This window comes from Macaca mulatta, chromosome 4, assembly GCF_049350105.2.
Source record: "Macaca mulatta isolate MMU2019108-1 chromosome 4, T2T-MMU8v2.0, whole genome shotgun sequence".
NCBI lineage: Eukaryota > Metazoa > Chordata > Mammalia > Primates > Cercopithecidae > Macaca > Macaca mulatta.
Window position 1 is genome coordinate 100,264,509 of NC_133409.1, and position 25,061 is coordinate 100,289,569.

At 37.5% G+C, this 25,061-nt stretch overlaps 1 protein-coding gene across 26 annotated transcripts in view; it reads left to right on the forward strand.

Annotated features, from left to right (window-relative positions):
• The window catches only part of SNX14 (sorting nexin 14), a 94,318-nt gene that overhangs the window by 21,122 nt on the left and 48,135 nt on the right, over positions 1-25,061 (forward strand). For 12 of the 26 annotated variants that reach the window (XM_015136867.3, XM_077998385.1, XM_015136868.3 and 9 more), the window contains 6 exon segments: positions 848-924; positions 1,005-1,083; positions 5,625-5,668; positions 8,367-8,454; positions 15,745-15,829; positions 23,660-23,816. In XM_015136867.3, coding sequence (XP_014992353.2) covers positions 848-924; positions 1,005-1,083; positions 5,625-5,668; positions 8,367-8,454; positions 15,745-15,829; positions 23,660-23,816 — 530 coding nt within the window. 26 annotated transcript variants of the gene reach the window in all.

Below are 25,061 nucleotides of genomic sequence, written 5' to 3' on the forward strand. Positions count from 1 at the left end.
GCCTCCCAAAGTGTTAGGATTACAGGCGTGATCCACTGCACCTGGCCTAGTGGGATATCTTTAAGTCTTAATAATTCTTTAAGTTGATATAGTATCTTGTCTTGGGATACTCAGAGGAAACACAACTGAAAGTGGTGCCCCATATTTGATCAGGAACCGTAGTAGTTACCTCGTACCTTTGGCATTGAATTCAAGATTTTGGAGAAAGAGAAAATAGTTTTTTCGTATTATACCTTTGCAGTAGAGTGTCACTTTCTTTTTTCTTTCTTTTATTGAGACAGGCTAGAGTTGCACAGGCTAGAGTGCAGTGGCAGGATCACAGCTTAATGCAGCCTCAAATTATTGAGCTCAGGAGATCCTCCTGCCTCAGCCTCCTGGGTAGCTGGGACTATAGGCATGTGCCACTACACCTGTCTAATTTTTTTTTGGTAGAGACAGTGTTTTACCATGTTTCCTAGGCTGGCCTCAAACTTCTGGGCTCAAGCCATCCACCTGCCTTGGTCTCCCAGAGTACTAGGATGATAGGTGTGAGCCACTGTGCCTGGCCAAGTTACCACTTTCAAATGTAGACTGAAGCTTTTTAAAGTGATCATAAAAATTGATTTTAACTTTAAACTTGGAAATTTGGGTTAGGTATTATAAGGCATTTCATGTGGTATTTTTTTCTCTGACAGTTTAGTTTAGCCAGTATTATGTATTACAAAGAAAGGTTTCACTGTTAAAGTAGACAGAAAATGTTCTTTGAATTTATACATTGATTTTAAAAACTTCTGAAAAGTTGATTCTTTTAAATAAAGATGATATGTAAAGACAGATCTCCCCACCACCTCTCATTTTCCTTTTTTAGCAGTTAGGACTTCAGGAATTATTTCCTCAAGGTCATAGCTGTGCTGTTTGTGGTAAAGTGAAATGTAAACGACATAGGTAAGTTAAATTTTTTTTATTTGTTGATCCTTCTAATTACATTGGATTTCAAGTGATTTAGTTGTATAATTTTTCTTTAGGCCTTCTTTGCTACTTGAAAACTACCAGCCATGGCTAGACCTGAAAATTTCTTCCAAAGTTGATGCATCTCTCTCAGAGGTAACTGATTTACTTAATATTATTAATAGAAAGTGTTAAATGTCTGTGGAAAATTTTTCCAGAATTTTTTATCAAAAAATTTAATTATGGAGCATCTTAATACATGTCACTTAAATCAGTTCTGAGTTAGGTAGTTGATTATTGCAGACTAAACAGCTTGAATAGTAAGTTAGAAATGTTTTTGAATCTCATGTTTAATTTAGACATTTTCAGCTAAGGAAAGCACTGGTTTATCTGAAACAGTCATAAAGATGAAAACAGTCATCTTTATGATAGGGCAGCAGAAATATCATTTTGTAATTCCAAAAGGAACTCTGGACTGCAAGGAGCAAATCAATATATATATCTTACTGAACTATTACCCCAGTTTTGACACTAACCGCAGGGTAGAGAAGGGAATGGGATATTTTTCATTATTTCTGCATAATACAGGAATGGAAAGCATGTTCTCTTATCTTTGTTATAGTCAGATTTTATATGTATCTTTTTGGTAACATGTTTTAGTTGTTTTAGAGACTTGTCTTCTCAGTGGATTTGACAAAACACTCAAGTCCCGGAAGGCAAGGAATGGGGTCTTATTTGTTCCTAGCACCAAGTATCAGGTCACGTATATTGTTGGTAGCTGATCAAAGTGTATTGAATTAAATTGGATGCTAATTAGTTGAAGAATAGCAGTAGGCATCTGAATCCCACTTAATTCTTCTTTCTCCCATTTTGTATCCTGCATAAAAGCCCATTAAAACTTGGCATTTTTTTCTTTGCTTCTCTAAGGCCTTTTTTTTTTTTTTTTGAGATAGAGTCTTGCTCTGTCACCCAGGCCGTAGTGCAGTGGCACTATCTCACCTCACTGCAACCTCTGCCTCCTGGATTCAAGCGATTCTCCTGCCTCAGACTCCCGAGTAGCTGGGACTACAGGCACACACCACCATGCCCAGCTAGTTTTTTTTTTTTAATCTTTTTAGTAGAGACGGGGTTTCACTGTGTTAGCCAGGATGTGGTCTTGATCTCCTGACCTCGTGATCCACCCACGTTGGCCTCCCAAAGTGCTGGGATTACAGGCGTGAGCCACCGTGCCCGGCCTCTAAGGCCTTTTTCATCTTGAAGATGCCCTGATTTAAGACTTCTAATATGGTAGCTCCTAGCCACGTGTGGTTATTAATAAACACTTGAAGTGTGCTAGTCCAAGTTGACATGTGTTCTGTGTATAAAATATATAGCGGATTTTGAAGATTTCGTAAGAAAAGACTTAGAAAAAAGGAATGTAAAGTATTTTTTTTTTTTTTGCGACGGAGTCTCACTCTGTTGCCCAGGCTGGAGTGCAGTGGCGTGATCTTGGCTCACTGCAACCTCCACCTCCCGGGTTCAAGCGATTCTCCTGCCTCAGCCTCCCAAGTAGCTGGGACTACAGGTGCACACCACCATGCCCAGCCAATTTTTGTATTTTTAGTAGAGACAGGTTTTTACCATATTGGCCAGGCTGGTCTTGAACTCCTAACCTTGTGATCCACCTGCCTCGACCTCCCAAAGTGCTGGTAGTATAGGAGTGAGCCACTGCGCCTGGCCAAGTATCTCATTTTTTATATTAATTACATGTTGAAATGATAATATTTTGGATGTGTTGGGTTAAATAAAATATAAAATTAGTTTCACCTGTTTCTTTTTACTTTGTAAAAAATGTAACTACTAGAAAATTTAAAATTAATGTGTGACTTACATTATATTTCTGTTGGAGAGTGCCAAGTTGAGGTTTGTTGAAGAAAACTTCTAACAAGAGTATTATTTGTGTCTTTGGCATGTCATTCATTCATAAAAATGAAAGGACTTATATAAAACCTGTGGTCCAGTACCTGGCACATACTGGTGCTCAGTAAATGTTAGCTGTCACATTTAAGAACATATTTTGGTATCTTATAGGTAGGAACTGGGCTAGGCCCTAGTGATTAAAAGTGAAGATGGTCCCTTTCTACCAGGAACTTTAGTCTAGAAGTGGAGGCAGGCATATAAACAGTAATCACAATATAATTTAATGCAGGCAATAATGGAAAAAAAATTAAAGTATATAGATTAGTATAGAGGAGAAGTTCATAACTATTGAGAGGGACAATGAGATCGGAGAACTAGAGGTTTGCCAGACTAATAGTGTGGGAAAGGGTATTTCAGGATTTGGGTAGAGCTTTCAAAAGGAAAGAGAGGCTTGAAACAAGGTGGAATGTTCAGCAAACTGGAGAGTAAAGTGTGAGGGAGGATATGGGCAATAAGGAAACAATATTCTAGTAGCTAGTATTTATGATATACTTACTGTATATTAGGCATTGTGCTAAGCTCATTATTTCATGTAATCTACATATAACCTATGAAGTGGGTACTATTATTGATAATTTTACCAAAGGTAAATGGAATTTAGAATTTTAATAATTTTCTCAAGTTTCATATTTGGTTGATTACAGAACTCAATAAAAAACTCAGGTCTGGTTAAGTTCTTAATCAGGATTGTATATGGCCCTTTAAAAATAAGACTATCAAATGACTTTAAGGGCTATGTTGATGGAACTTAGATTAATTGATCCAGGAAGTCGATGATTTTCTAGAATTTTTAGATGTGACTCATAGGGTACACTGGGAGTGAAAAGGAAGTGATGCAACTGCTTCATGCCAGCAGGTCCCTTTCAAAATCAGTGCAATTTCACCTTTCTTATATATTGAGGATTTCATGCAAGAGGATGATGTGGTCAAATGTATGTTTTAGGTTACTTTGGCAGCTCTATTTAGGATAGAGGGGAGCGAGCTTGGAAGCAGGGAGTTGAGAGGCCATTGCTGCAATATAAGGGGTAAGAAAATGAGGACCCACTGGGCGCGGTGGCTCACGCCTGTAATCCCAGCACTTTGGGAGGCCGAGGTGGGTGGATCACCTGAGGTCGGGAGTTCGAGACCAGCCTAACCAACATGGAGAAACCCCATCTCTTGTAAAAACACAAAATTATCTGGTCATTGTGGCACATGCCTATAATCCCAGCTACTCGGGAGGCTGAGGCAGGATAATCGCTTGAACCCTGGAAGCGGAGGTTGAGGTGAGCCGAGATCACGCCATTGCACTCCAGCCTGGGCAACAAGAGTGAAACTCCGTCTCAAAAAAAGAAAAAGAAAAGAAAAACACTACTTAGGATATAAAATCAGTAGGACTTGATTGGTTGGATGTGGGGAATAAAGGAAGAACAAATGTTTAATGATAACTTGTTCTAGTCTCCTCTCTATCCTATTCATTGTTCATTGTTATCCCTGTTTATATGTATTTTCATTTCCCAACACATATAAACAGTGCTTAGTGTTTGTACTAAAACATCTAAATTATTGTTCCCTTAATATTTAAACTAGAAAATTCACAATCTTTATTATTGCTGCCAGAGAAAATATATGATCTGATTTTGGAAGCATTAGATTAGATATGTTGTTTTCTTCCCTCCCTACTGCTTTTGTAAGTTACTGCCCAATGTTGCAACTCCTTGTAAAAATTATGACATACTGCTATACCCAAATCCAAGAAATGGAAGATTTAACACCCACGGTTTGTTTTATTTTGTTTTGTTACTTTTTCACTTACATAACTTATGTACTGATTTGAGTGTACAGGTAAAATTTTCACAAAGCGAACATATCTGTGTAACCAGCATTCAGATCAGGAAACAAAACATTACCAGCATCCCAGAACTCCCCTTTGTGTTCCCCTCTAGCCACTATACTCCCTTCAAAAGTAACCACTAACACCTAATTTTGACCCCTTATGTAAATCTTAGCTGCTTGTTTCTTCATTATATTCTGAAAATACTGAGTTACAAAGTTAGGAATGGAAAGGACTAACTTGCTGTTTTTCTTCTTTCCATAGCACATTTTTGGTTCAGTTAAGCTTCAGAGTCAGCAACAATTTATTTAACTTTTTGTTTGATTATGGAAATATTTAGAAATATGTGCATGCCATTCTAATAGTAACTTTTCCTATTTGTGAAATTTTTATGATTTTCCAAGTGTTTTTTCATATGTTTTCTTTGATCCTCACAATCATATAAGGTTGAAATATACATTTTGTTATGTGAAAATATTATATTACTGTCGTTTTTTTTTGTTTTGTTTTTTTTGTTTTTTGAGGCAGAGCCTCACTCTGTCGCCCAGGCTGATGTGCAGTGGCAACATCTTGGCTCACTGCAACCTCTGCCTCTCAGGCTCAAGCGAAACTCCTGCCTCAGCCCCCCAAATAGCTGGGACTACAGGTACACGCCACTACACCCAGCTTATTGTTGTGTTTTTTGTAGATACAGGGTTTCATCAAGTTACCCAGGCTGGTCTCTAACTCGTGAACTCAAGCCATCCACCTGCTTTGACCTCCTAAAGTGCTGGGATTACAGGTGTGAGCCACTGCTGCCGGCCTGCTGTCTTTATTTGTGATAATAAAATTGGTTCTTGGTAATGTTACATATTACCAAATAGTACCGTTTATTTTCCAAAAACTAATTCGTTTTATTTTTCTTTAAAAAATAATTTTTATGCAGGTTCTCGAATTAGTGTTGGAAAACTTCGTTTATCCGTGGTACAGGTATGTTCTTTTTATAAGATCTTTTTTCTTTGATACAGTGAATACTACTAAGTTAAGCATGTTAATGACATGTTTTTGGTGTAGACTAGGATTTTTCAACTTTGTCATTGTTGACATTTTAGCCAAAATAATTATTTGTTGTGGGGGCAGTACTGTGCATTACATAATTAGCACCCCTGGCCTCTCCCATTAGATACTAGTAGCAGACATCTCTGCCACCAGTTGTGACCAATAAAAATGTCTTCAGAGGTTGCCGGATATGACCTGGAAGGCATAATTGGCCCTAGTTAAGAACCGCTGATGTAGGCATCAGTCAGTTAATAATTTGGTGATAAAGAGGAAGAAAACTTAGTCTGTGTTTTGAAAGAAAAGTAACTTGTAGAATTCCTTATCACTTCTAAATATAGTGATTTAATAATTTTGTATGCAGTTTTCACATTTGAAATAATTATACCTTTTGGAGGGGAATCTGTATTCACATATTTCATTAAATTGAAAGATAGCTTCAGTAGTTTTCCTGGAGAATTAATTGGTTTTTTTCCCCCAAGTACCTTGTTTTTGGTGTATGCCATGTATGTACAAGGGCCTTATGCTTTTGAAGATACAGAAAATCCTTTAGATTTGACAGAAATCTATTTTGAAATTAGAGAGATCCAACTTATATCATGTAATAAATACATATTTTCTTTTTTTTTTTTGAGACAGAGTCTCGCTCTGTCGGTGCAGGCTGGAGTGCAGTGGCCGGATCTCAACTCACTGCAAGCTCCGCCTCGCGGGTTCACGCCATTCTCCTGCCTCAGCCTCCCGAATAGCTGGGACTGCAGGCGCCCGCCACCTCGCCCGGCTAGTTTTTTTTGTATTGTTTTAGTAGAGACGGGGTTTCACCGTGTTAGCCAGGATGGTCTCGATCTCCTGACCTTGTGATCCGCCCGTCTCGGCCTCCCAAAGTGCTGGGATTACAGGCTTGAGACACTGCACCCGGCCATAAATACATATTTTCTTAAATCAGCATCATGTGTTTAATATATATTTGAACACTTGCACCTCCATGGCTTGTACATATGATGTTTAATGACATCTACCCTAGTTTTATATTGATTCAGTCTATTTTGAATTTTCTTTTCTTTTTTTTTTTGAGATGGAGTCTTGCTCTGTTGCCTAGGCTGGAGTGCAGTGGCGCCATCTCAGCTCACTGCAACCTCCACCTCCCAGGTTAAAGCCATCCTCCCACCTCAGCCTCCCAAGAAGCTGGGATTACAGGTGTGTGCCACTATGCCTGGCTAATTTTGTATTTTTAGTAGAGACGGGGTTTCGCCATGTTGGTCAGGCTGGTCTCAAACTCCTGACCTCAAGTGATCTGCCCACCTCGGCCTCCCAAAGTATTAGGATTATAGGTGTGAGCCGCCATGCCTGACTGAAATTTCTAATTAAAAAAAAAAGCCGGGCTTAGTGGCTCAAGCCTGTAATCCCAGCACTTTGGGAGGCTAAGACAGGCGGATCACGAGGTCAGGAGATCAAGACCATCCTGGCTAACACGGTGGAACCCCGTCTCTACTAAAAAATACACAAAAAAACTAGCCGGGCGAGGTGGTGGGCGCCTGTAGTCCCAGCTACTAGGGAGGCTGAGGCGGGAGAATGGCGTAAACCCGGGAGGCGGAGCTTGCAGTGAGCTGAGATCCCGCCACTGCACTCCAGCCTGGGTGACAGAGCGAGACTCCGTCTGAAAAAAAAAAAAGCTACTAGTTGAATTCACTCAGAGTGTTTAAGACAAATTTAATATCGTTTCTATGCCATATTTTCCTGGAGAGCTATGTAAATTTAAACATTTGATTCTGCCTTAAATATCTGGCATTTGTCATTTAATTAAAGCTGATGGTGAGGCCTTTTGTAAAATGAATCTTTTTTTGAAGACTCCCTTACCTTCTCCCATCTCTGCATTATGACACTTTAGACATAAAATCTAGTTGTATTTCTAAGTGTGAAAGTAAATATTTTCTTCTCAGTTGTAGCTATTGATGCTGTAATATCCCTTTCTTTCTTTTGGGAAGCATGGTTGATACAATTATCTTTCCTATTCTGCCAAGAAAGTTAACAACACCATCATTGAGTTACAGATATCATCATTTCTTTTCTGCCTTTAATTAGGGAAGTGTTCTAATTCTAGGGCCCTTCAAACATCAGGAAAATGTAACTCCTCAGTTGAAGGTTGTCAGAATTTCTGTTTTACAAAATGTCTGAGTTTCAGTTCATTAAATTTCTTTTTCAAATGGAGCATACCTTTTTTGTTTTAATTTTAGAATTTATATTATTTTATAAGTATTTTAAACTAGTTAAAAATTTTGTATTAATTCTATTGCTTCTCCAAAGTTATTCATTGTTTTATTTCTTTGAACTTTCTTTGATGTTGCTTAGAACATGATCTCAGTATTGTAAAAATAACACTATGTAGTTGTGTATATCTGCAAGGAAATATATGTTATAATTTAGTTAATAGTGATTATGTCTTGATGCTAGATTCATGGTAGATGTTTTATTTTTTGTACATTTCTTACTGTTCTACAGTGAAATGTATTATTTGTAAATGAAAACAGAAAAGTTGCTTAAGTAAACAGAAAAAAGGAAAAATTTCCCTTGGTTTGTAGAAAGTGAAACTGTATTTCTCTGAACTTCTGAATATTTGTTTTTCTCCTTATTGAAGGGATGTGACAGATGATGAATCCTTTGTTGATGAACTGAGAATAACATTACGGTTTTTTGCATCTGTCTTAATAAGAAGGATTCACAAGGTATATATTTTTGATGAGAAATTTGGGAATTTGGGGCTTTATCATTTAATGAAAGAGATTTAAAACAATTTTTTGTGGGTACATGGCAAGTGTACATGTTTGTGGGCTACATGAGATACTTTGATACAGGCATGTGGTAAGTAATAATCACCTCATGGAAAATGGGGTATCTATCCCTCAAGCATTTATCATTTGTGTTACAAACAATCAAATTATACTCTTTTAGTTACTTTTAAATGTACAATTAAATTATTGACTATAGTCACCCTGCTCTATCAAATACTAGGTCTTACTCTTTCTAAGTGTATCTTTTAGGAGATTATTTCAAACTTTTTTTTTTTTTTCTCTAGACGGAGTTTTGCTCTGTTGCCCAGGCTGGAGTGCAGTGGCATGATTTCGGCTCACTGCAAGCTCTGCCTCCCAGGTTCACGTGATTCTCCTGCCTCAGCCTCCCAAGTAGCTGGGACTACAGGAGCATGCCACCACACCCGGCTAATTTTTTTGTATTTTTAGTAGAGACAGGGTTTCACCATGTTAGCCAGGATGGTCTCGATCTCCTGACATTGTGATCAGCCCACCTCGGCCTCCCAAAGTATTAGGATTACAGGCGTGAGCCACTGCGCCCAGACTTAACCCTTATTTTTACTTTCTCGTATACCATGTATATTTGTTTTGTCTTCATTATTTTAGATTAAAAAATTAGTGAATATTTTTTGATCCATTGATCAGTTTTGCTTTCTTTCATTTTAATGCTTAGTTATTTTGGTTTGTAGAAATTAGAAATGAAAAGACAGCTATAGAAAAAAGTCATGTTCCAGCCATCAGAGAAACGTAAATGAAAACCACAGTGAGATAGCATCTCACACCAGTTAGAATGACGATCATTAAAAAGTCAGGAAACAACAGGTGCTAGAGAGGATGTGGAGAAATAGGAGCACTTTTACACTGTTGGGACTGTAAACTAGTTCAACCATTGTGGAAGACAGTGTGGCGATTTCTCAAGGATCTAGAACTAGAAATACCATTTGACCCAGTGATCCCATTACTGGGCATATACCCAAAGGATTATAAATCATGCTGCTATAAAGACACATGCATACGTATGTTTATTGCGGCACCATTCACAATAGCAAAGACTTGCAAACAACCCAAATGTCCATCAATCATAGACTGGATTAAGAAAATGTGGCACATATACACCATGGAATACTGTGCAGCCATAAAAAAGGATGAGTTCGTGTCCTTTGTAGGGACATGGATGCAGCTGGAAACCATCATTCTCAGCAAACTATCGCAAGAACAGAAAACCAAACACCACATGTTCTCACTCATAGGTGGGAACTGAAGAATGAGAACATTTGGACACAGGGTGGGGAACATCACACACCAGGGCCTGTCATGGGGTGGGGGGAGGGGGGAGGGATAGCATTAGGAGATATACCTAATGTAAATGATGAGTTAACGGTGCAGCACACCAACATGGCACATGTATACATATGTAACAAACCTGCACGTTGTATACATGTACCCTAGAACTTAAGGTATAATAATAATAAAAAAAGAAAAAAAGTCATGTTCCAGTTAGATGAATTTATTGAGTAAATAGCAATGATTGTGGTCTACTTTAAAAAATATTTTTCTCAGCCAGGCGCGGTGGCTCATGCCTGTAATCCCAGCACTTTGGGAGGCCTAGGTGGGTGGACCACTCGAGGTCAGGAGTTCATGACCAGCCTGGCCAACATGGCGAAACTCCGTTTCTACTAAAAACACAAAAAATTAGCCAGGTATGGGGGCGGGCATCTCTAATACCAGCTACTCAGGAGGCTGAGGCAGGAGAATTGCTTTAACCTGGGAGGTGGAGGTTGTAGTGAGCCAAGATCGCGCCATTGCATTCCAGTCTGGGCAACAAGAGCGAAACTCTCTCTCAAACAAAATGAAACAAAATAAAACAAAACAAATATTTTTCTTGAGCTGTATTTTGTGCATATTTGGATCGTTGCCTATATATATTTGTAGTATATTGTCTGTAGACACACTTTTCTACTGCTTTGTCGGTTCAGTATTGACACATTGAACATATTGACAATGTATTAATATACAATATCTCTGCCACTAGTAATAAAGATTAATCTTGTTAAATTATTCTATACCTATTTGAGAAATGAACAATATAGTCAACTGCTAGAGAAAAGATGTGCAAAAAACATATAGTAGTTCGCAAAAAAAAGATACAAAATGGCCAGTAAACACTTGAAAGTATGTTGTCTCACAGCAAATAAATATGTTTTAATGAGATACTATTCTTTTACTTATCAGACTGGGAAAGGTAAAAAAGAGTGTTAATATCTAGTAATGGTGATGTATGGAAAACAAGCTCAAATTCAAATTGATATAATTCTCACATTTGAGGGCAGTTTGGTAATCTTTATTAAGACTTAAAAATATCTATACTCCAGGCCGTGCGCCGTGGCTCACGCCTGTAATACGAGGTGGCTGAGACGGGCGGATCACTGGAGGTCGGGAGTTTGAGATCAGCCAGGCCAACATGGTGAAACCTCATCTCTACTAAAAATACAAAGAAATTAGCCTGGTGTAATCGCGCGCACCTGTAATCCTAGCTACTTGGGAGGCTGAGGCAGGAGAATCACTTGAACCCAGGCGGCGGAGGTTGCAGTGAGCCGAGATCGCACCACTGCACTTCAGCTTGGGCAACGGAACAAGACTCCGTCTCAAAAAAAAAAAAAAAGTATGTTCAAAGATTTATTGCAGTATAATTTATAAGTAAAACTGAAAAGAAAAATTGATGTCTACTAAGATTGTTAGTTGAGTAAATATAATACATCCTAATTATAGAATTCTACACAACCATGAACAATCATTTTGTAGAATAATACTTTTTTTCCAAGGGAAAATATTTATCTTAAATAGTCAAGTAAAGGGAATGCTTATATGCTGCTGGTGGGAATGCAAATGAGTTCAGCCACTGTGGAAAGCAGTTTGGAGATTTCTAAAAGAACTTAGAACAGAATCCAGAGGAATATAAATTGTAGACATGGAATCAACCTAGATACAACCTAGATACCCATCAGTAGTGGACTAGATAAAGAAAATGTGGTACATATACTCCATGGAATACTACACAGCCATAAAAAGCAATGAAATCATGTTCCTTGCAGCAACATAGATGCAGCTGGTCCTAGGTGAATTAACATAGGAACATAAAATCAAATATTGCATGTTCTCATTTATAAGTAGGAGCTAAACATTGGGTACACATGGACATAAAGAAGGGAGCAATAGACGTGGTGACCTACTTGAGGGTGGAGAGTGGGAGGAGGATGAGGATCAAAATACTACTTATGGGTACTGCATTCATTACTTGGATGATGAAATAATTTGTACACCAAACCCCCATGACATGCAATTTACTCATGTAACGAGCCTACACATGTACTCCCTGAACCTAACATAAAAGTTAGAAAGAAAAAGGAAAAAAAAATACAAAAGAAAAAAGAAACAGTCAAGTGAACAGGCTGGAAACTTAGTATGTGTGGTATTTTTCCACTTTGAAAACAAAGTTCATATATTAAAGCTTATTAATCCATATATTAAGGACATATACCTCATCACTGTTAACTCTCAAGTGTGGTGGTGGGCTGATGCTGATTTTTTTTTCCATGCACTTCTTTATATTTGTCTTTTTCTATTGCACGTAGCTTTTATCACTTTTGAAAATAGTTGATAAACAGTAATCACGTTGTTTAACAGTCTTGGATAATTGACTCATAATATTTAAGTGGAATAAAAGAGTAAGAAATATCAATTGGTTGATGGCACACCATTTAAATTATACTTTGGAATAAGTAAAAATTGATTTATCAAAATTAATTTTGATTGCCATATTACAAGTAGCTAATAAACATTAGTTAATAGAACAATTCTGCTATGTTAACCTTTTCTTTTTTTTTTTTTTTTTTTTTGAGACAGTTTCACTTTATTGCCCAGGCTGGAGTGCAGTGATGTGATCTCGGCTCACTGCAAACTCTGCCTCCCAGGCTCAAGTGATTCTCCTGCCTCAGCCTCCTGAGTAGCTGGGATTACAGGCATGTGCCACTACTGCCTCGCTAATTTTTTTTGTATTTTTAGTAGAGATGGGGTTTCACCATGTTGGCCAGGCTGGTCTCGAACGCCTGACCTCAAATGATTCACCCGCTTCAGCTTCCCAAAGTGCTGGGATTACAGATGTAAGCCACTGTGCCCAGCCTTTTTTTTTTTTTTTTTTTTTTTTTGGGAGTCTTGCTGTGTCACCCAGTCTGGAGTGCAGTGGCACCATCTCGGCTCACTGCAATCTCCACCTCCCAGGTTCAAGCAATTCTCCTGCCTCAGCCTCCGGAGTAGCTAGGATTACAGGTGCCCGCCACCACACCTGGCTAATTTTTGTATTTTTAGTAGAGACAAGAGTTTCACCATGTTGGCCAGACTTGTCTCGAACTGCTGACTTCAAGTGATTCACCCGCCTCGGTCTCCCAAACTGCTGGGATTACAGGTGTGAGCCACTGTGCCAGGCCTATGTTAGGCTTTGGACTAGCTTAGTGGATTCTAAATTAATAGCACCTAATACTTGGAGTGTTTTATAGGTATATATGTATGTATTTTGTTAATAGTTTTATTGAGATATAATTTACATACCATGTAATTCACCCATTTAAAGTATATGATTTGATAGTTTTTAGCATATTCAGTTGTACAACCATCCCCATAGTCAATTTTAGAACATTTTCATCACCCAGAAAGAGACCTTGTACCCTCTAGCCATAAACATCACCTCTTCTATCCCTTCATCCATAGCCAACCACAAATCTTCGTATATCTGTGGATTTGTATGTCTATTCTGAACATTTCATATACATGGAATCATACAATATGTGGCCTTTTGTGACTGGTTTCTTTTACTCAGCATAATGTTCTCAAGGTTTATCCATGTTATGTTATAGTATGTATCAATATTTCACTCTTTTTATGGCTAATATTCCATTGTGTGAATGTACTACATTTTGTTTATCCATTCATCAGTTGATGGACCTTTGTATTGTTTCTACCTTTTGTCTGTTATGTGCCTATTAGCATTTGTGTACAAGTGTTCTTTTTGTTGTTGGATATATATTTTCACTTATCTTGGGTATATACATAGGAGTACAATTGCTGGATCAAATGGTAACTCTGTGTCTAACAATTTGAGTAACTGCCAGACTATTTTCCAAAGTGGCTCCACCATTTACATTCCCATCAGCAGTATATGAGGATCTCAATTTCTCTACATCCTTGCCAGAACTAGTTATAATCTCACTCTTTTATTCTAACCATCCTAGTAGATGTGACATGATATTCCATGGTGGTTTTGAATTGCATATCCCTGATGCCAATAATGTTGAGAACTTATATGTTTATTTGCCATTTGTCTGCCTCTGAAGAAATGTCCGTTCAGATTCCTTACCTGCATTTTAACTGGGTTATTTTTTTATGACTGAGTTGTAAAAGTTATTTATGTGGATACATGTCCTTTATCAGATAAATGACTCACAAAATATTTTCTTTGATTTTCTGAATTATATGATGGCTCCTATTTTATCTGCATCACTATCCTGGAAGATAAATGGGTCATTATTATATTCATTTTATAGAAAGGTATTAACTTTGTTAAAGTGTTAGCAGATGTTAGCAGATGTTAAAGGGCAAAAGATTAGGCCTTGGTCATCTTACACCTTCTACAATGTTCTGTTCATGATTCTGTTGCCTGCATAATGTAAATTGGAAGTTTGGGAATAATGAAAACAAAGAATCATTTAGGGTCTACAATTTTTTAAAAATCAAAGTTTAGTGACAGACCCATTATTTTACCATTTTAATTCTGACCTGAATTCCCTAAAGTGGAACTTACAAATAAAAATCTTACTGAGTATTCTCAGAAGACAAGATTTTACAAAATGTTTGAAAACTATAACATCTTGTTTATTTGATAAATATGAGAGTAATTTATAAGCGAGTACCAAGTGGCCAAGGGCAAATGAAGGAGTGATGTTATTTTCGACAAGGTGTAATACTAGCAAGAATATCCCTTCTTACTGAATGTGTTTGATCTGGGTTTTATCAGCAAATCATTAAAATTTGAGGGTTTATGATCCATCATACTTACTAGATTAATCACCCTGGGATTTTGTTCCCTTCTTTAATATGGAGTTTAAAAAGAATTGAAAAATTAACACTATTGTGATGGAATTTTCTCATGCCTTTGATAAAGGAAATATATAATGTATTAAGTTTTATGGTGGAAAACAGGCCTATTGAAGTCCAATAAATATGCTTTTTGTTGATTTATTTATAATTTATTTTTAGTTATTGTTTTTCCTGTTTTCCGTGTGTGCATATAAGCCCTCAGCCCTCCCTCACTAACCTATCATGATCACTGCAGCTTCTAGCCTTTAGGTTGAAAAATCTTGATGGGGAATGATGAAACTTAATTTTATTCTAAAATAGGATGTTTCCATATATCTTGAAGCCAGGATTCCTGCTGGGCATGGTGACTAATGCCTTTAATCCCAGCACTTTGGGAGGCTGTTGGGAGGCTGAGGTGGATGGATTACTTGAGTCCAAGAGTCGGAGACCAGCCTGGGCAACATGGCGAAACCCCGTCCCTACTAAAAAATACAAAAAATTAGCTGGGCATGGTGGCATGCGCCTGTATTCCCAGCTACCCCGGAGGCTGAGGTGGGAGAATCACCTGAGCCTGGGAGACTAGACTGCAGTGAGATGGTGCCACTGCTCTCCAGCCTGGGCAGCCGGTGTAAGACCCTGTCTCAAAAAAACAACAAAAACCCAAAAAACAAACCAGGATTTATCTTGTAAGCTGAATGAGAAAGTTCATTTTCAAGTAATTTCTTACTAATCACAAATTTACAACATCAAAGGAATAATAAGTTACTTAAGTTACTGGAGTTTTCCTTGAATGCATTTAATACGAAGAACATGTAAAGAAGCTAGGAATAAAGATACTATTTTGTGGGAAAGATTTAGTATTTAAGGTATACATATTAAGATTAATTTTCAGTACTGTGGGTAAAAAAAATTATCTAATGTTACAGTTTAGTATGATGCAGGAATATAAAGTGTTATTTTTGAAAGATTCTGAATACTTCTAATTTTTAAGATATATTCCAATATCATAATTGTAGTGTACTTGCCATTGTAACTTAGTGATAATTATTTTAAAAGTTTTAATGTTGAATTTTTTAGGTGGATATTCCATCTATTATAACCAAGAAACTATTAAAAGCAGCAATGAAGCATATAGAAGTGATAGTTAAAGCCAGACAGAAAGGTAATACAGTTTTCTACTATAGTTTGAGTGATTTTGTTTTTATACACCAATTTTCACCTGAAATATCTAAATATGAGTACTGATTCATTAACTTATATATTCACAGTTGATGTGAGAGTATTCTTTTAAACTGAAATCTCTTTCAGTAGTTTGTTAATACTGTGTGAAAACTTGAGAACCTTTAAAAATTAAAATAAAAGTTAACTTTACCGCTGACACTCGTAGTCAGTTTTGAATGATAATCTGTTTCTCTGAAGTAGCATTCATTTCTCTTCACCCTTTCTCCTTAATGATTTCGATGGTTTTGATCTATTCTAGCCCATCCTTTTTATTGCTGCTAGGTTACTTTTATGATATGACAAGTCTCATATTGTCTTTCTGCTAAAAAAAATTCAGTGACTGTCATAGCATCTAAACTGTGTATTTAAATCCTTTTCTGTCTAGTCAGATATTAGATCTAGTCTTGTCTTTCACTATATTATGCTTTAGCCATGATGACCTGTTTGCTGCTTCTCATGTATGTTCTGTCCTTTTTACTATCATGATTTGCACATAGCGTATGTTCATTAAATGTTTTCCCTTCCTTCTTTCCTTTCCTTCTTTCCTTACCATATCCTGCAAGATGTTTTCTGAGTGAATGAGTGGAATCCTCATTTGAGACTTTTCATGCTCTAAGATCAAGCTCTAAAATGTTTCTTTTTAACAAAACTACTTCTATGCACTATACTTAGTTTGTGAAACTGAGATTTTCCTTGTATTTGCATTTGGTATTCTTTTTTGTCAATGGTTTCTGAAGTATCTTCTGCAGAATACCACTCCACACACATGACCATATGACCAGAAGAGGTTTCATGGTCATATTTTTTGTTAATTACTATTGTATTCCCCTTGTAGAAATTCCCATAGGTAGGAGCACACCAAAAGCTTTGGGTAGTCCCGCAGCAGTGAAATAGCTTTAACCTTAACATAGCACGTTCCAAATTCATTTGAGCCTGGAACCACTTTTCTCCCCCACATAGTGTCAATTATTTTAATCAAAAAACATTTTGGGCAATTATGCTATAGGTAGATTTGAAGTTAAATGAAATTATTAGTTTATTTGCCCTTTGATATGAGTATTTCCTCAGATATCAGAATTGTTTTAAATTATATATTTAAAAATTATTCTGTGTTCATCTTATAACAAGTAAAAATAATTTTACCTTCAACATAGTTTAAAAAAAAGATGAGGCTGGGTGTGGTGGGCTCATGCCTGTAATCCCAGCACTTTAGGAGACTAAGGTGGGCAGCTCACTTGAGATCAGATAGAGTTCAAGACCAGCCTGGCCAACATGGTGAAACCCATGTCTACTAAAAATACAAAAATTAGCCAGGTGTGGCAGTGCTACACAGGAGGCTGAGGCAGGAGAATGGCTTGAACCCAGGAGGCGGAGGTTGTGGTGGGCAGAGATTGTGCCATTGCACTCCAGCCTGGTAGATAGAGCGAGACTCTATTTAAAAAAAAAAAAAAAAAAAAAAAAAGAATGTGAAAGAGTTTGAGTACACATAACTTTCTTTTTCTTTTTAAATTGGAAAAAATTTTTCTTTTAGAGATGAGGTCTTACTATGTTGCTCAGGCTGGTCTCAACCTCTTGGGCACAAGCAGTCTGCCTGCCTCGGCCTCCCAAAGTGCTGTGATTCCAGGTGCGAGCCACTGTGCCTGGCGAAGTACATATAACTTAATTGTCGTGTTGTAAAGGCTACTTTACTGTCAGAAGAATGTATAGGAAAAGTATTTTTCTTTAAATCAGTAGATACTATGTTTTAGAGCAATTTTACATTTACAGAAGAATTATTGAGCAGAAAGTACAGTGAGTTCTCATATACTCTCATTTTTTCCTAGCATTGAAATCTTACATTACTTAATACATTTATTATAATCAGTGTACCAATATTGATACATCATTATTAACTAAAGTCTGTAGTTTAGGTTTTTGGTGTTTTTTGTTTGTTTATTTGTTTGTTTGTTTTTGAGACAGAGTTTTGCTCTAGTTGCCCAGTCTGGAGTCCCATGGCACGATCTCGGCTCACTGCAACCTCTGCTTCCTGGGTTCAAGTGAGTCTCCTGCCTCAGCCTCCCAAGTAGCTGGGATTACAGGCCTGCACCACCACACTTGGCTAATTTTGTTATTTTTAGTAGAGACGAAGTTTCACCATGTTGACCAGGCTGGTCTCGAACTCCTGACCTCAGCTGATCCACCCGCCTTGGCCTCCCAAAATGCTGAGATTACAGGCATGAGCACCATGCCTGGCCGCATTAGGTTTTACTCTTTACGTTATGCATTCTATGGATTTTGACAAATGTATAATCATGTATTCATCATTACAGTAGCATACTGAATAATTTCCCTGCCCTAAAAATCCCCTGTGCTTTCTCTGTTCATCCTTCTTTCCTCTGAGAATCCCTGGCAACCACTGATATTTTTACTGTCTCTACAGTTTTGACGTTTCCAGAATGTTATATAGTTGGAATCATACAATATGTTTGAGATGGATTTCTTTCAGTTAGCAATATACATTTAACCTTTATCTTTTCATGGCTTGATAACCCATTTATTTTTACTACTCAACTATATTCCATTGTATGGATATACCACACTTCGTTTATCCATTCACCAATTGAAGGGCATCTTGGTCCAATTTTTGGCAATTATAAATAATGCCGTTATAAGCATTTGTAGGTTTTTGTATGGAACAATTATTTTTAATACAGTTTTAATTTTGTTCTAAAGACAAAGACAAGAAGCCTCTCAGACTATGAGTAAATGGGGTCATCTTTAAACTTTTAGTAGAATTGATGAGTTCAGTAAAATCCCCAAATTAGTTTGTCTCTATGAGAGTGACGTTATATATATATGTCACATTGGTAATCCCAGCACTTTGGAAGGCTGAAGCTGAAGGATCACTTGAGCCCAGGAGTTTGAGACAAGCCTGGGCAACATAGTGAGACCCTGTCTCTACAAAAAAATAAAAAAATTTGCTGAGTGTGGTGGCATGTGCCTGTAAGTCCTAGCTACTTGGGAAACCGAAGCAGGAGGATTTCTAGAGCCCAGGAGTTTGAGACTGCAGTGAGCTGTGATCACCCAATTACACTCCAGCCTGGGCAACAGAGCAAGACCCTGTCTGAAAAAAAGAAGAAAAAAAAAGGAGAGTGATACATAATATAAACTAATTTGACTAAAATTTATCATTGAATTTTTGTGAGAGGAGTTGCTAATTTACTACTATGCAAAAAATCATCCTCAATTATAAAGTCACCCTAAAATGTTAGATTGGATTCATTAATAACATTGTAATCATCATAATTAATGAAGTCCATAGAAGTAAAGGCTCAGAGAATTAGGAGGGCCCTTGTTTTATTCCAAGATCCCAGTGTTCTAAATATTATGATAGTAAATTAGATAGACTTGTAAAAAAAGGTTTTCAAATTTTTGATTTTTCATTTCTTTTAATGTATAAATTTGTTTTCTGAGTTCTTTGGCTCTACATGTGAGCATAAATCAGGAAGTAAAGTTTCATTTCTTCATCCATAGTTGTCTTCTCTGTCTTGGCATTCTCTGCTCAATCTTCTTCTTGAGAATAGGCATTATATAGAATTTGTCTATGTAAGTACTTCCATGGCTCTTAGAAATGTTGAATATATATATATGTGTGTATATACACATATATGTATGTATGCAATATATGAATATATGTGTATATTCAACATTTATATACATATATATATATATATAATGTAAATTGGATAATGATTGTGTGGGACTTTACTCCAGACTTTCAACCTGAAGTTACCTCTTTATCATGGATTTTGTGGACCTTTCCTTTTGTGGTCTGAAAACTGCCAACTGATTAGGCATTAAATATACTGGTGATCAGTGGAAATTAATCCGTGCTTTGTATTCTAGCATCTCTGTTTTGCTTATATTCCCAGTTACGGTGTTTTCCCCCACTTTAAAATATTTTGCCTGATTCCTTTAATTTCTTATCACCTAGGATTATAAAAGTCCCTTATGTCTGACCATAGTAGATTCCAATCTGGTGATTTAATTTATATATTATGTATGAATGCTTAATCACACTAAATATTATAATTACTTACCTATATTATATTATGACTTTTCAGTGTTAATAACTGTTTACTGATACAGATTCTTTTTTGTTTTTTGAGAAGGAGTCTTGCTCTGTTGCCCAGGCTGGGGTGCAGTGGCACAATCTCGGCTCACTGCAAGCTCTGCCTCCAGGGTTCACGCCATTCTCCTGCCTCACCCTCCTGAGTAGCTGGGACTACAGGTGCCTGCCATCAAACTCGGCTAATTTTTTCTGTATTTTTTTTAGCAGAGATGGGGTTTCACCATGTTAGCCAGGATGGTCTCGATCTCCTGACCTTGTGATCTGCCCACCTCGGCTTCCCAAAGTGCTGGGATTACAGACGTGGCCACCATGCCTGGCCTGATACAGATTCTAAGGCTCAAAGGGATTGTTTCATTTGTTTAAAATCTTATCAATAAAGAAGTAGAACTGGGACTTAGCACAGCTTACTGTGCTAAGATACTGTGCAGAGTTCTGACTTTTATGTTCATGATATAAATTTCTAAAAGACCCATGCCCCAAATTCTAATGAAAAACAGCTTGGCAAATAATTTAAAATGCATTTCTTATAAAAACTATGTCCTTTGCTAATCCCGCTTTAGACCCACAAGTCCAGATAGCCTTGATTTACCTTTTTAGTACTGTTGCCAAGCTGAACTCGGGTCTGCTTTCCCAGTGTGCAGAAAAAAAGCAAGCACTGACACTGGGATTTTCAGCAAGGGAACGTGAGGCATTTATTGCTAACAGGGAGAACAAGGAGCTACTGCTTACGACCTGAATTCCCCAGTGGCATACAAGCAAGGGTTTTTAGACTTGGGGTAAATCTCAAGAAGCAAAAGTTACATGTAAAATTGTAAGTCAGTACATGAAGGTTATACATGGGTTGACTCAGAAAGCTGGGATATCTTGAAGTGGGGGCTTACAAGTGATAGGTGGATTCAGAGTCTTTGGTTTGCAGTTGGTTAAGAAAGCAAGGCTTTGTCTAAAAACCTGGGGTTAGCAGAAAGGAATGTTAGGGCTTGATCTGTGGGTGTAACTCTCTCCAGGCCCCTCAGGAAGAAATTTAGAACAAAGAACAGTGGTTAGAGTTCAGTCCTCAGTTCCCCCTTGTCTGAGGTCTCCATGACAGTGGTTGACATGTTCTATCTAGTGGGTGTCCAGGTTTCTGAAAAATAATTCAAGGACCTATGTTACAATTTTATCTTTAGTTTCTGTAGGGAACCAAACATCTTGGGACTCTGGCTTACTTGGGTGGCTGTTGTTTATGTTATTATTTTATTGTTTAGCAAGTTATTCACTCACTTTCCTAATTGCTGGTTGTAGGGCTAGCTTAGGTGCCTGCAATTTCCCTTGGGACTCAAAAGTTTTTTCTTTATTTTTATGCTGAGGGTCCTGGCAGGCCCCTAAGAAGGATTGCTGCTCCATCTCAGTACTCACACTGTTGGAATGCATATAATGCCTTTTTTTGTGTGTATGAATATGCTTGCATTCTATTTCAATAAACACAGAAGGAAATAGTTCTAAAATAAATGCCATTGAATTAGGGTTAAGATTCCCAACACAGACTCCATGATTTGAAAAAACTGCACCGAGTGCAGAAAGGGAAAAGCATCACTTGCCTTTCCACTTAGTCTTTTGAGGTCTATAGAAGGAACAATACTATTAATTTTACATTTGAAAATACTAGTTATTGCCAGGTCTAAAAAAAAAACTTTGCTAACATAACTTTTATTATCAGTTAGTATTTATTAAGAAATCTATCCTTTCATGGGTTTCTACTTTAAATAGTATTATATTTCCTATGTCCTCTGCTCTGGGCAGAAGATCCAGAACTTAACCATGAAGCCAGATTCTATTGTGAACACAAGTTCTCTGAAAAGGGATTTGAGAGTAAAGAGACTTCGTTTCAGGAAACAGTGTGCAAACCAGGGAAACATAGCCTTCTTCTGAAACAAAGCTGCATTCCAGAGGACAAAGAGTTCTGGTTTTATAGCAAGAGTGCCTTCCCAGGTTCCCAATCAGGCCTCTTTATGCAGATGAAGGATTACAATCTGATTGGTCAGAGTGGCTGAGTTCTGATTGGTTGATACTGCTGAATCCTGATTGGCTGGGACAGGTGAGCTTACATTGGTTGGTTCAGGGGAGCCCTGATTGGTTGGTTTCCAGGCCCCAAACCAGAAATTTGACAGATGTTTCTTTGAAATCGCTTCTAGAGGGAGGGGATTTCCAGCCACAGTTCATCTTGGCTCCCAACCACAGGAACTGGTTTTGCTTGATTGTAGAAAGGGAGGTCGTATGAAAAAGTTTCATAGCATCTTTCTGAGAACACAGAGTATATAACTGCTTCCTCACCAGCTATAGTGGCCTGGATCTATTTTAAATTTGAGTTTCTCAGCTAGGGGGATTCCATTTTGTCTGAGGGCTGAGGGCATGTTTTGATACTCTAAATGCTTTAAAAGGTTACTTGGATGTGAAAGCAGATGCAATTGAAGACTTTTGAGGCCAGGTGCAGTGGCTCATGCCTGTAATCCCAGCACTTTGGGAGGCCGAGGTGGGTGAATCACCTGGAGTCAGGAGTTCCAGACCAGCATGGTCAACATGGTGAAACCCCGTCTCTACAAAATATATAAAAATTAGCTGGACGTGGCGGTGGGTGCTTGTAATCTCAGTTACTAGGGAGGCTGAGGCAGAATTGCTTGAACCTGGGAGGTGGAGGTTGCAGTGAATCGAGATCATGCCATTGCACTCCAGCCTGGGGGTAAGAGCGAAACTCTGCCTCAAAAAAAAAAAAAAAAGAAAAATTGAGGCCTATAATCCCAGCAGTTTGGGAGGCTGGAGTGAGCAGATTGCTTCAGTTCAGAAGTTTGAGACCAGTCTGGGCAACATGACAAAACACCATCTCTACAAAAAATACAAAAATTAGCCGGGCACAGGAATGCCCGCCTGTGGGCCCAGCTACTCTGGAGGCTCAAGTGGGAGGATCACTTGAGCCGAGGAGTCGAGACTACAGTGAGCCAAGATCACACCACTGCATACCTCCAGCCTGGGTGATGGAGCGAGACCTTGTCTCAAAATAATAAAGATAATAATTTTGAGTAGGATAGTTTTTGCTTTTGGAGAGGATAAAGAAGATAGAGCATTTGGCAATAAAAGCCTTATGTGTGCTAGAAATTGTAAAAGTTGTTTTCTCTAATTTTTTTCCACTTAATCATTTGCTATTATTTTATATAACTTGTAGAGACATAAGTTTAAATTTTTGTTTGCAAGAGGGTCCATTTATCAATTTATTGCAAAATAAACAGACTTCTAATAAAGTGCACATTGAAAAGAGGTTAGGAAAGGAATGACTTGGTTACATATTTTTTTTGGAAACATTTCCATTTACTGCAGCCTTGTAATCTCTGCCTCCTGGGTTTAAGCAATTCTCCTGCCTCAGCCTCTTGAGTAGCTGGGACTACAGTTTTGTGCCCCCATGCCTGGCTAATTTTTGTATTTTTTGTAGAGACGGGATTGCGCCATGTTGGCAAGGCTGGTCTCGAACTCCTGGTCTCAAGCGGTTTGCCTGCCTCGGCCTCCCAAAGTGCTGGGATTACAGGCATGAGTCACCACGCCCAGCCCATGCTTTTCTATTTGTTAGTGGAAATGACCGAAATTATTTAATATCACTTAACTTGTTTCAATATTTATCTTTGATCTCTATAGTGAAAAATACAGAGTTTTTACAGCAAGCTGCTTTAGAAGAATATGGTCCAGAGCTTCATGTTGCTTTGAGAAGTCGAAGAGATGAATTACACTATTTAAGGAAACTTACTGAACTGCTTTTTCCTTATATTTTGCCTCCTAAAGCAACAGACTGCAGGTATAAAAAGACTAGACAATATAATAGTATTTGCATAACATGCCATATGTATATTGCTATTTTTGATTATGATAGGAGTACACTAAAATTTGAGGTTAGCCTATGAATAGCTTTTCATTTGAAAAAATGTATTAAAGTATTAATATATAATTTATTAATTATGGTCTTAAAATGCCAATTTAAGTGCTATTTGTGGTGTGTTGTGTAGCTTAGAATTTTTCTTTAAAACTGATCTTGGACATAAAATATAAATATGAATAAAAATTTTTTATATCATTATATTTTATTTCATTGGTGTTCCCCTTTAAAGACATGCACATTATAACTATAATAGGCAAAAACACTTAAACAAACTGTATAGATGAGTTTATGTTTCAAGGTATCCAACTGGGAAAAAGAATTGGAGGTTATTTAGTCTGTTCTTCATTTTTCTGGCTGGAGCATGTTTAGATTATTCCGTAAGTTACCTTGTTACTCTTACCCTAATAACCATTAGAGGAGTAATCATGTCTTATTTTTAGTGATATTTAAAGTGATATACTTTAAATACTACTTTTTGTTTAAAATTTTTATGTGATTAAAATTATTTTAGTATTTTGAACTGCATGATTTTTATACTAGACTAGTTTATAATAGTAAATATGATTATAAATATATTAATAATATTAAATATTTAAATATGTATTAAACATTTAAGTACTCTAAGGTAGGAAGTATTTTCTTTTTATTTTTATTTTTTGAGATGCAGTCTTGCTCTGTCACCCAGACTGGAGTTCAGTGGTGTGATCTCAGCTCACTGCAACCTCCACCTCCCAGATTCAAGTGATTCTCCTGCCTCAGCCTCCCCATTAGCTGGGATTACAAGCGTGCACTACCACACCCAACTAATTTTTGTATTTTTAGTAGAGACGGGGTTTCATCATGTTGGCCAGACTGGTCTCGAACTCCTGACCACGTGGTCCCCCCACCTCAGCCTCCCAAAGTTCTGGGATTATAGGCATAAGCCACCCTGCCCAGCCAATAGAGAGTATTTCCTAATGTCCTCCACATTCCTCCTGTTAAGGAATACTTTTTTTTCTCTTAAGTAATATTCTATTTTAGCCACGTAAGAACTCTAACTCTTTGCTATTCAACGTGTGGTCAGCAAACCAGTAGCATGAACACTGGTTGAGAGTTCGTTAGAAATGCAGAATTTTAGGGCCTAACCAAGACCTACTGAATTATAGTCTCCATTTTAACAAGATC